Source organism: Embiotoca jacksoni, unplaced genomic scaffold, assembly GCF_022577435.1.
Source record: "Embiotoca jacksoni isolate LCO1_2020_lvr unplaced genomic scaffold, fEmbJac1.0.p SCAF_17, whole genome shotgun sequence".
Taxonomy (NCBI): Eukaryota; Metazoa; Chordata; class Actinopteri; family Embiotocidae; genus Embiotoca; species Embiotoca jacksoni.
Window position 1 is genome coordinate 3,845,490 of NW_027185307.1, and position 12,425 is coordinate 3,857,914.

Consider the following 12,425-nt stretch of genomic DNA (forward strand, 5'->3'; position numbering starts at 1 on the left):
TGGCTATCTCCTCTGCCACAATAAAACTTGCTTTCACAGCAGCTTCACTTTGGGATTTTGCTCTGGTGAAAAACGTCTGCTGAAATCTCAGAATCTTCTTTAACTCTTCTACTCTCTGTATCTTCTCCTCTGCATTCAGGTTTTGCAGCTCCTGATGTTTTGTCTCGCAGTGCCGTCGCAGATTAAATTCCTTAATTACAGCCACATTAGCTCCACAAATGAGACACACAGGTTTACCGGCAATGTCAGTAAACATGTACTCAGCCTCCCATCGGTTTTGAAAAGCTCTGTTTTCAGAATCAACTTTTCTCTTCGCCATTGTGAGGGGCTAGCATCGCAATAACTTTTCAACAGGGTTGTAGCCAGTTGTAGCGCAACAGAAGCTGACTTGATTGACGTGGGAAAGTTCCCGGGTATCCGAGCGTCCGTAAAGGCAACTGAAGCACTGCATTATGGGATCTGTAGTTTGTGTATTATCAGCACTTCATATCGCCGGGCCATAATAATAGATCTATATCAAATTATCTCGCGGGCCGGATATAATTGCACGCTGGGCCGGATGTGGCCCGCGGGCCTTGAGCTTGACATATATGCTCTAAGGGTAAGCCACACGGTTCACAGAGTGCTCACAGTTTCGGGTTCGCGTTGTACATCCAGTCATACTGGTACCAAACTAAAGGTCAACAACAATACAAAAACCTTGATACAAAATAATAATCCCATTAGAAAATTTTAATGCTATAGTATGACTTTTTTTTTCATATTTTGGATGACTGGGTTCGATCGCCACTTGAGGTATACATCAGCTCAGAAAAAGGTCATACTCCAAAAAGTTATTAAAAAAAAGTAATTTTTGTATATAGTAAATAGTATAGCCAGGGCGATGTGGCTAAGTTTGATGTTTAAGGTTGAACGATGCTCCAAACCTCACGAAACTTTGCACATGCGTTAGGCAGCAACTTTCACGAGTTTTTGAAGATGTTAATGCTGCCGAAAAAAGCCAACATTTTTTTTAAGAAGAATAAGGTACGAGATAATATGCAGACTGTCGCGTCCTGCGCATCGGGGAGCCGGCCCACTGGATCCCCGACGTGCAGCATGCAAGGGCCCGCACATCACTGCTTGCAGTTTTAATTTTTATTATTATCTATTATTAATTCTTTTATTTTATTATTTACCAGTGCATTCTGACTTACAGCACAATTGTGTTTTTGAACTTTTGAAAAGTTTTAAAAAGCACCTTTTCTAAATTCAGCACACTCATGGGTTTCGCCACAACAGTCTAACCAGTAGTTTATGGTAGCAAATGTTTGCTTCATTTGACTCAAGAAAGTGTCTGCCTGCTGTTTTTGTAAGGGAAGGGTGGAGGTCCTTTTTCCAAACTGAACAATTACTAATTCTCATCAAACTAAACCGAACCATGATAAATACTCAGATACCGTGTGGGCTTAATCAGAGTTTGTTTTTTTATCGTGGAACAGGCCAACCATCGTTTTGTATTCTTCTGTTTTACAAGGGAAAAGGTTATAATGATGAGGGCCAACTGGATGGCCTGGAAAATGACTTAGAATTACTTTTATTATATATGTGTTTTGGGCAAAAAGGTGTCCTAGACAACAGTGCCACTGTGTCAGTATTTATCACAATAGGTCAGTGACATGATAAAATCAGAAAAGCTTTCTTTATTCCTTATATGGCTGTTCACATAAGAGCCATACATTTGCATATTTCCAATAACACTCTTTACTTTTCATTATTCTCCAGCTCAAAATAATTCCGAAGCAGACAATTCATTGTTAAAGTATTTTATCCAGAACAAATTATTATCATTTCCAATCAATCATTTGTCTTGAAATTGAAAAATACATCAATAAATCCAAACAGTTTAAACTAGTTATTAATAATTTTTGTGTCATCTAATTGCCTGCTCCTGTTTTTGTCCTTCTAGAAAATAGTTACTGTGTGTCTCTCCTCACATTACATTTAGCTGATGCTTTTATCCAAAGCGATTTACAACACACTGATGGTACACCATCGGGAGCAATTTTTTTAGGGTTCAGTGTCTTGCTCAAGGACACTTAGGCATGTGGACAGGAGGAGCTGGGGATTGAACCACCAACCTTCTGATTAGTGTGCTGACCAACTGAGCTACAGCCTCTCTGACATTGATGTCCAACTTCTCTCTGTTGTGTTTGGGTGTTGCTGGCACCAGTGGACCTTTTGATGTGCTGGAAGTGATTTTAATTAGGTTTCATACAGTGTCTGTGGGCTCTTTCTCTCCACTCGTCTTCATCTCTTCTGCACCGTCTGTATTCATCCTTTTATCAACCTTCTATCAGGCCTCTGGTCATACCAGTGAAGCCTGTCTCACTTCAGTGGAGCATCTTGCCTGTCAGCTGTTCAGGAAAGTTGTGAAGGAAATCTTCAGTCAGCTGTTGTGGGGAGTTTCCACATTTTGCTATACTGCATTGTTTCTTATGGGGAGGCGATGTTTTCATGTTCAAGAGGATATTATGTTTGTAAATGTTGCAGAGGCTGCTCACATTACTTGTCTCTCTTTTTCTCTCTCCTTCTCTACCTTTGAGCTTCACCTTAACATTACAAGCAAATAAGAAAGCAGTAGGATCAAAACAAGACTGTCTAATAGATGAATAAAGCACACATGGCTCATTCCTAATTGTCTATCCTCTCTTTTCTAAGGTATTGGCAAGAATGTCATCTGTGACAGGACAGCCACACCTCTGGATGCCTTCCGAATGATGTCAGCTGCCCAATACTATCCCAAATTGCTGAGCATTATGGGAAATGTACTACGTTTCCTGCCAGCCTTTGTTCGAATGAAGGAGCTTTTAGAGGAAGGGTACATCGGAGAACTTCTGGTCTGTGAGGCCCAGGTATGACAAAAAAGGAGATTTCCGATTGCTTTCTTAATATTGATAATAATGACAACAATTTAATACTTTACAAATATGTTTTCTTGTGGTTAGATTTAAGTTAAATCAGCACCCTCAGAACTGGCAAGGAATCAGTGTTGCTCAAAAGGTACTTGAGCAATGTTGGTACTTTACGAGGGATACCAAATGCCAATCCATTCGTTATGTTTTATGCTATTCGGTGTCTTAATTATAATTAAGTGAGACCTTATACAGTACCAAAAAAAATCTCCCCTCTTTCTCTTAAAGGTCCACAGTGGTAGTCTCCTGGGGAAAAAATACAACTGGAGCTGCGATGATCTAATGGGAGGCGGTGGCCTTCATTCAGTGGGCAGCTACATCATCGACCTGCTTACGTTTCTGACAGGTCAGCGTGCGGCAAAAGTCCACGGTTTCCTCAAGACATTTGTCAAGCAGACAGACCACATCCGGGGCATCCGTCAGATCACCAGTGACGACTTCTGCACATTTCAGATGGTACTGGAGGGAGGAGCCTGCTGCACAGTGACGCTCAACTTCAACGTCCCCGGAGAGTTTCGGCAGGAGGTCATAGTCGTGGGGACTGTCGGGAGGTTAACGGTCACGGGGACAGACCTGTACGGACAGAAGAACAGCGGTGGCGGAGGAAGTGGTGGTGGCCCTGAACTCCTGCTTAAAGACACCACGTCTCTTGAGAAGGCCTCCTTGCCAGAAAAGGCCTTTAGTGACATTCCATCTCCTTATCTCACCGGGACGATCCGCATGATCCAGGCTGTGCGGCAGGCCTTTCAGGACCAAGACGACCGGCGGACATGGGATGGGAGGCCTCTGACGATGGCCGCCACTTTTGAGGATTGTCTTTATGCTCTTTGCGTGGTGGATACAATCAAGAAGTCCAACCAGTGTGGAGAGTGGCAGAACATTGTGGTGATGACGGAAGAACCTGAGGTCAGCCCAGCCTATTTGATCAGCGAGGCTATGCGAAGGAGTAGGATGTCACTCTACTGTTAGCATCCGGCTGATCTGCTCAAGACCTTTGTCACCATAAAACTGAAGGAATGGCCTCGGTATTGTTGGAACTCTTTTCACAGATCTACTGGATTCACTGGTTTCTTTTAATACTTTTAAATCTGTATTGTTACTGTTACAAACAGAGTTTACACCACTATGACAAAGAGTTGTCGTTTCCCAACCTCAGCAGTAGAGGAAAAGCAATGTGAAAAATAATCAAACATTTATGTGTTCGGAAACCTTTTCTGTTTTTTTTTTCCATTTTGACAAAGGACTTGAGCTCTTCCAGGGAGACACACTTGTAAGTCAAACTAATTCATGCAACAGAGTCCTAAGGTGGAGCCATATCAGGGAGTGAGACTACTTCCTGGTTAGTTGGTTGATCAGTAGCAGGCATCCCTGCAGGGATTTACCTCTAACATTCTAATATTGCAAACAAATGCTTGTGATTTGAGAAATTTTTCACCACCCCGCTGGCTGCTTGGTCAAAAGGATATTGCGCCTCCTGTCTCTGCTTCTCTACTATATTACTGCATCCAGAAAGACAACACCTTACACTGTGGGTCCGAACAAGGACAGCCAAGGAAGAACAATAGTCTTCTCAAATTGTCCCGCTCGGTTGTTGCTGTAATCTGAATTACTTGCTACATTTACCAAGTGAATGTCAAAAAAAAGTCAGTGCACTTGATAGTCAGTCTCTGTCTACTCTGTATGCTTCTTTTGTGCGTGTGAAAAGAGAAAAAAAAATCAATAGTTTGGCTGGTGGGTTTTTACGAGGGCTTTACCTTCTGGTTTATGTATGCAATATAAACAGGCTGCTGCAGAAAGACTTTTCTCTTTCAGCCTGAAATAAAGGCTTAGAATACACTATGGTATGCCTTTATGCAGTAACAGTAGGCTGTGCATCAGCTTGTTAGTCCTGTATGAGTTGCTATGTCGTGATGTTCTTATTTATTTCATGCTTTTTCTATCATCATGAAGCATAGCTATGAGGTACACTGAATCTTGTGTGGCCTGTTAGTACGTATCTGTACTGAGCCTTAAGTATGGACAGTCTTGCGTGTAAAGTTGGAAGTTAATGCTAAGCTATGTGAGGTTTTTTATCGTAATATATTGCATGTGCAATTGGTCAACTCTTCTGCAAGCTAATGCAATCTTGTTTAATATGCTCAGGCCTTACTGCAGTAAGACTGAAAACTTGCAGCCAATCAATAGGTGCAGCTCAATGTGATGGACAGTGAACTGGATCGGCATTTCTTTCTATTCAAAGTGTTGAGGCTGGTGTTTTTCTGTTTTTCTTACCGTCAACATTGATCCCTTCTCTTAATAATTTTGGACTAATCCTACTCTGTCTGTAGCACTCAACGCAAAGCCCACTGAATCTGATTGAAGATTAATAATTGTTAAAACTTCATCAGTTAAGTTTTTTTTTTTAATAACAATTGTCAAATACGTGTAATTTAAAAGGTGAAACCCGACTATGCAGTTTGCCTCTGCATTTTGTTTTTTTTATGGAAAAGCTTTGATGAGCCCACTATACTGCCCAGCACCAAACAGCAGATAGACACACCTGCTGTAGCTGATGAATATAGTGAACATGTAGCAGCTAAGAGAGCCAGATAGCTGGTGATAACCAAAATAGAGATAAAGCGGAATGAATATTGGACTTCATTTTTTTTTTTAAGTGGCCAGAAATGTGGATCCAATTAAATGCCACTGCTGCATATGTAAATCTGAAACTTTCTGCTTAACCCTTTTAGCTATTTTCAGCCACTGACTGATACATACAGTATTTGGTGCTCTAGTTAACACAAATATAGACTATAGCCACCCTTTTCCTTCAAAGCATATTTTACATGCATCAGCTGCCCTTCAGAACTGCAGTGCATTTGATCAGAGGAGTATATCAGTAAAAACAGTCGGTAAAGAAGAACAAGGGCAAGAGTAAGCACAAAACTATTATACTGTAAAACTTCTCCTTTTGTTCTTGAAACACCTAAATTGCAGATAACAATAAATTCAAAACTATTACACTGTAAAACTCTTCCTTTTGAACTTATTGTTATCTGCAATTTAGGTGTTTTAAAGTGAGAAAGCTGAACTACTTGTGTGTTATTCCCTGTCCAGCTGCTAAGAAATCTAAAACAAACCATCATCAAGTGATTGCAAGTGCAGTTGAACTTAAGGTTGAGGATCAGTCAGCACAGGTGAAGGAACTTCACTGACCTCCAAGCCAAAAAACAAAATTGATTTTTTTTTTTTTAATTTTTTTATGCCACTTTGTTCCCTGTGCTGAAATACTATCTATGTAACAACTACTGAAAATGTACATATGAAAAGATTATAAAACAACAATATGCGTTTGTCTAAAAAATAAACAAGTACTGTATGTATTTTATTTGTAAAAAAAAAACAAGGAACTGGAACATGTTTCGATGAGTGTTAAGGTTATTTATTCTATGTTTTGCTATTGAAGTTTTGTGGACTGAACTGCAGTGTATTTGGGAGATTGACAGCAGACTGAGGACTTTGGAGTGTTCAACTTCTCAGTTCCCCATTTGTCAAGTATTGGCCAAATATCAATTTATCAAATATTCTTTCAAACACACTCTTGTGAAAAGCTCTTGAGATGCAACAAACAGAATCCAACAAACATACACTGTTAATAGCTGATGTGAAAAATCAACAGGCCATACACCCTGTTTCTGCCCTCTTTTATTGTTTGGTGTTTTGATTTGTTGTGTCACTCTATGCTTCACTGAGATCAGGAAACATTACAACTGCTGCTGTGATAAGAACTTTTTAACACTTATTTGGAGATTTTAGAAGGAAAAAAATCCCTCCTGCTAAACAGTCTGCCTGAAACAATCTCTCTTTACGATAACTTAGATTATTGCCCCTTGTGTACCAAATGCCTTATCAAATCTGCAAATAGACTTTCCCCCTTTGTCAGATAAGAGGTCTCAAAATATAAACCTATAAAACATGTGGTCAGGATGTGGACTTCTCTCTTCAGTGTGGAATGTGTCTTCGGTTTTAATTTACACATTGAGGCCTGGATTTTGGATTAGAAACTTTAATTTGTGTCTGTTCTTCAGGAACTAAGCAGACACTGCATAGGAAAAATTAAAGCAATAAAAGGGTCCCTGAGATCGTTTCTTTCCATCATCAGGCCTGTAAACTGCCTTTATTACTGTCTGATTTATGGCTCCGTGCTGGGGTAGGCTAGGCTGTTTATTCATCCATGTTGAGTCCAATTTGTAGGTGAATGATTTCCCTTTTCATAGGTAACCTAGAAAGACGTTTACAGCCAACCTCAGGTGAAAGGCCAAAATTTACATTCACAGCACATTAAAGGCAGCTGGTGACTTTTGCTCGCTTTTATTGCAATCCAGCATGGAAGTATGTTTCCCTTAAAACTTTGAATTAAAGTAATTTACAAGTTTGCGTTCCAACCTTTTTGATGGATTCCAGTGCCGTAGTGATAGATAACACTTTATTTGCTGGTCTGTTGAGTCCAAATGCATTACATTCTCTTGAATGTGCAATTTAGTGCTAATTGCAGCTCAAAATAATGTTGTTTGCAGATGTATATAATCTGCACATGCATCTATATGTACAATTTTGTATTCTAGCAGAGCAGGAGGCTACGCTGACATTTAAAAACATCTGGCCTGCTCTTTTCCAGATTCAGTCAACTTTAGAATTTGGAATTGATTGGAAGTGTAGAAACTGCTCCAGCCCCTTCTCATACCAAATACAGAAACAGTGATCAACCATTGAAGCATGCTAAAATGACCTATATATACATTTATTGCAACCTTTAGCGGTCGTAATAATTCTCAAGGGAGCAGTGGAGGAAATCAGGTGATTAATAAAGAGTGAAAAAGTCTGTATATGGGGAGAGGCTGGGGGTGGTTTGATGAATCGAACACAGGCCTTTCAGCCAGGTGATTGCTGTTCATGTCCCAGACACCAAAAGGAATTTATTTAACCAACATAGTTATTTGAACCCAAACCATCATCTATTCCTACACCTAACCAAGAAATTGTAGTGCCTAAACAAAACCAACAAAATCTGACGCTCGTCTCCAACAGTCAGATGACTCTAATGTTGAGGTGTAAGGACCTGTTAGTTGCCAGGGGGCACCTAAAACACTCATATGGGTTGTTTAAGGAGTGAATGGAAATTTACCTGTTGTGTCGTTTTGGTATGAGGACGTGTTGACGGATCACTTTCCCATGAATGAATACCGTGATTCTTTCCAGGAAATAGTGTTACTTTGTGACTTTATTTGGAAGTTTTAGCTAAATAGAAAAACGGCCATGACACCTTGTGCACCAGTGCTGCCACAAGGAGTTATCTTGAAAATTCAACACCTCCTATCTGAGCTGCAGAAATCCATTCACCTCCAAAGATACTGGTACAAACATGCAGGAAACCACACTTTACATAGGACATGCATTTTTATATGTTATCTGGTCCCTCTCTCCAAATTCTAAATCTCTTTTCAGACCATGAAACTTGGACTGCACAGGTTTTGGTGTGTGTGTGTGTGTGTGTGTGTGTGTGTGTGTGTGTGTGTGTGTGAGGATCCACACAAACAATAGACCCAGTGTGTTTAAATCAGCCTTGATCTCATGTTGTGATTAAATTAGCTATATTTAGTGTCCCAGCGGTGAGAATATGCACAAGAACCCGCTGTGACTCATATTGTTGGCTTAATAGACCTTCTTGAATTCTTTCAAGTGTTTGAAATTTGGATCTGCTCTCAGCTTGTGTAGCTGTGAAGGTTTATCCATGTCCACACTTAACTTTCCTCTTCCATGCAGGTGATGTGAAACTTTTCCCCTTTGTCAGATAAGGGACATCCTGAGCCAGCTGCCTGTGCTCTGTAATAAATGTATCATCAGCATCTCCCTCAAATTAAGAACACCACAAACCCCAGAAGGCTTTTCGTTTCAACCTGTGCTGATGTCTGACAAAGTATGGAATCAGAAAAGAAATGTAACGACTCTTACCTTTCCTGTGAAGTCACATTATAATGCCGATGTTGATGCAGGGACAGTATTCTCACGACCCTTCACTACTCATTAGTTAAGCATCTCCACCAGCTAGGCGTAGATCTAGTCATCTCTGTGTGCTTCTGAAGCACTGAATATTTAATGAGAGGAATTTTAATGAGCTGATGCAGTACAGTATGAGGACCTCATGCATTTTAGAAATATCTCTGCACTGATTTTTCTTTTATATGCAGTTATTTTTAGTTTCCATGGTGATGAAAAACTTTTTACACGTCAGAACCGATGTTCATTCATCAAACTGTTCTCAGTGGACTCATTAGTCTGGATTTCTGTTGCAAAGAACACTCTTGTTGTTGTTTAGCTTGCTGCTTACGGCCTGATAAGGATGATTCAACTCTGTGCTGCAGAAAGAGACACTGCAGAAAAATATACACAAGAGGTGCTCGAGTTCCAACTTTGCACTTTGATTGCCCTGTTTGCCGACAGTCTCCGACTATGAATTGCTTGTCTTCGCTTCGCCCAGCATTCACAAACGGTTCAGGAAAGACCTTCGCTCACCGAGGGGGGTGGGAGGGGTGGAGGAGGTGGGACGGAGTAGAAATTGTTCATTTTGGAGACGAACAACCTCAAAGAGGTGCTTCTTCTGCCCTCAGAGACCGTTCCTTAGCAACCAGAAGCCACGTTGCCAAAACTAGATCTTGTCTTGGATTTTTTTTTTTCCTTCTTTTCTGTCCCTCCCTTTGATTTCCACTCACTCCTCACTCACTCCTCTCTATGTCTTGTCCCCCTCTTTTCTCTGACTGACTGGTCAAAGGATGAACTCTCAATAGGGGTTTTATTGCAATCAGTGTTGAGAAAGGTAAGGCTCTTGATTTGCTTTTCATTGATGTGTCCTTCCACATTTTTCACTCGAGCTCAGTTTGTCCTTTTTACGATTCTCTCTATCATGAGTCAAGTTGAAGCCTGGAGGACAAGCTCACTGGTGCTTCTGCAGAACTTCCCCTCAAATGATTTCCTCCTCTTCTCCTGTCTTCACATGCTTTAGCAGTAACCAAGACAACCCCGTTTTAATAAAAACTAATAAGAAAAACATACAGGTTGTGAATTCCTTCCCTCTGCTGGTTTATGAATGCTGACTCTTGCTGTGTCTTGCTTGCTTATCCTCCACTTGTTCAAAGAAAACAAATATCCATGTTGATGCTGTATTATGACTATATCCAATATTTATTGTCATGTATGTATATTGTGGATGCATGGACCTCTGTACATACTGTAATTTGACCTCTGAAATGCATATTTATGGGTCTTACTCTAGAGAATGTACTTTCTGTAGGAATAATTTATATTTTCTATCTGCTAAGGATGATATGCCATTTTTAGGAGGTCAGTCGGTGTCATGGAAATAAAAGGCCCTCTGAGTTCTCACGTGCTGTAAAGTGTGATGGTGCACTTCTATTAAATCACTCCCCCTCCCCCTGTTTATTTTTTTCTGATTGACTGTGTGACTCCTGTGACCAGTGTTTTACTGTCTCATCTCCCTGCTTGCCATCGATTGAATGTGTGCGGATAAGGGTGTGTGTGTGTGTGTGTGAGAGAGAGCGCGAGAGAGAGAATGGTCAAAGTTTGATTTAGTTTGTGTGTTTGAAACATGGTTTATGGCTTCAGCACTTGTCTAATGCTGCAGTTTCTATGGAATAAAAAATATGTACATCCACAATGTCTCTGATTTTCCTTTTTACAAATATATTTAATATGTTACCGTGAAAGGTTACAGAATGTAGCAGATCAAGTGTTGTTGTGCTGGAGTAAAATATTTTAAAACCATGTGCTGACCTCTGCTTGCTGCTGCAGTTGACTCCTGCACTTCATAGTTTTCCTCAGAAGAAACAGAAAGTATTTTTGACCCTCCCATTTATGAATATTAACATTTTTCCATATTGGATATCTGATAACATGTTTCCTGTGAATTTAAAAAAAAAATGAAATAGCTAGTAGCTGTGTTATTGGCAGGAACATCCTCTCAAGAAGCGGCTACATGTGGCAGAGTATTAAGTCAAGTCAATTAAGTCAATTGAAATGTAGCCACAAGTTGCAATGATCGGGGTCTGCATTATCTCATGTTAAAAGTCTTTTTTTTTTTTTTTTAAATGTATTAATGGGATTTGGGGGGATAAAGTTTGTGGTAGTTCAGACAGAAATCCAAGAAATGTGTAAATATTAAATACAATTTGACTAATTTACTAATTTGTTAATGGTAAAAAAAAAAACTAAAACAAAGTTTAATGTTTAAAGTAAAATTAACATAAAGTTGATTTTAAAAAGTATTTTTACAGTCAAGTACCTAAAAACAGTTTCTTTAATTGAAAGGATGAACTTAAGAAAGTACCACTTAATATTCCGCATGTTTGTTTAAAGTGGGACAGACTGTGACTGGTTGTTATTTATTTTTATTTGTTTTCCTGTTTGTATCAGAGAGCTAATGAGCTAACTGCTAACACTTACATGCTGTCTCTGAAAGCTGTAAAAAATAAATAAAAGTTAGAACACCTTTTATTTGTATTATTGAATTTTTTTCATTTGTATTGTTTTTTATGGTTTTTGGTTTGGTATCAGTGTGTGTGCACTTTTAATTTTTTGTTTGATTTTAAAGTCACACCTCTTACCTTGAGGGTGATTTGAACCCCTGACCCCATGGTCATTGCTGCGCTGAAGCACTGTTTATAATCTGCTGGACTGGTAGAAATAGTCAGTTTGTTTTCTGCTGGTAAGGTGACTCACACCTAAGTGGAGGTGCAGCTTCCCAGAGACGTGGTCACCAGGCAGCTTAGCACAACAGGTAAAGATGCTACTTTGTCAAGATTTAGGATTAGTGGTTCAAATTCCACCTCGTCCGGATGATGGTGAGTAATCTTTTGAGCAAACATTTTGGGAAATAGAAAATATTGTACATACAGTACACATAACAGGAAGATATTAAATATCACTGCAGACTCACTGTTTGACCAAACTGAGCCCCTTTGAAAACTTGTGATATCTTGTATCCAAAGAATGTTTGTGTCAATTTTGGTAGCATTTGAATGCATATTTGTGGAATTATAGGTTGCAGTGAGCCAAAGTTTTGTCACAATGCAGAGGATGTTCTGAAAACAATTCAACCCCTATGGGCTCTATAGCCCAAAGGGATGATTTATTATGATTGTTTGAAATGAGAAATTAGAATTAATTTATTTTAATTATTATTATTATCATCATCATTTAAAACAGTTATGAAATTATCATCTTGAAACGACACACTCCGGTGTGGTAGGTGGCAGTATGCACCTGTTCAAGTTGGAGAAGAAAAAGAAAAAGAAGCAGAAGGAGAAGAAGAAGAAAACGCAGGCCTCAGTCTGGGCTGGCCAGGTTGAATTGTGGTAAGAAGTTTGATATTTAATGTTTTAAGAGTGTGTTGTTTTAATAGAATTTGATGCAGGTGCT

General features: G+C 39.5%; 1 protein-coding gene across 1 annotated transcript in view; it reads left to right on the plus strand.

Moving 5' to 3' along the window:
- The window catches only part of gfod1 (glucose-fructose oxidoreductase domain containing 1), a 48,546-nt gene extending 37,050 nt beyond the window's left edge, over positions 1-11,496 (plus strand). Inside the window, exons 3-4 of the mRNA XM_069151270.1 lie at positions 2,701-2,894; positions 3,183-11,496. Of these exons, the coding sequence (XP_069007371.1) occupies positions 2,701-2,894; positions 3,183-3,923 (935 nt within the window). The 3' untranslated portion in view covers positions 3,924-11,496. The remainder of the gene's footprint in view (positions 1-2,700; positions 2,895-3,182) is intronic.
- The last annotated feature ends 929 nt before the right edge of the window (positions 11,497-12,425 follow it).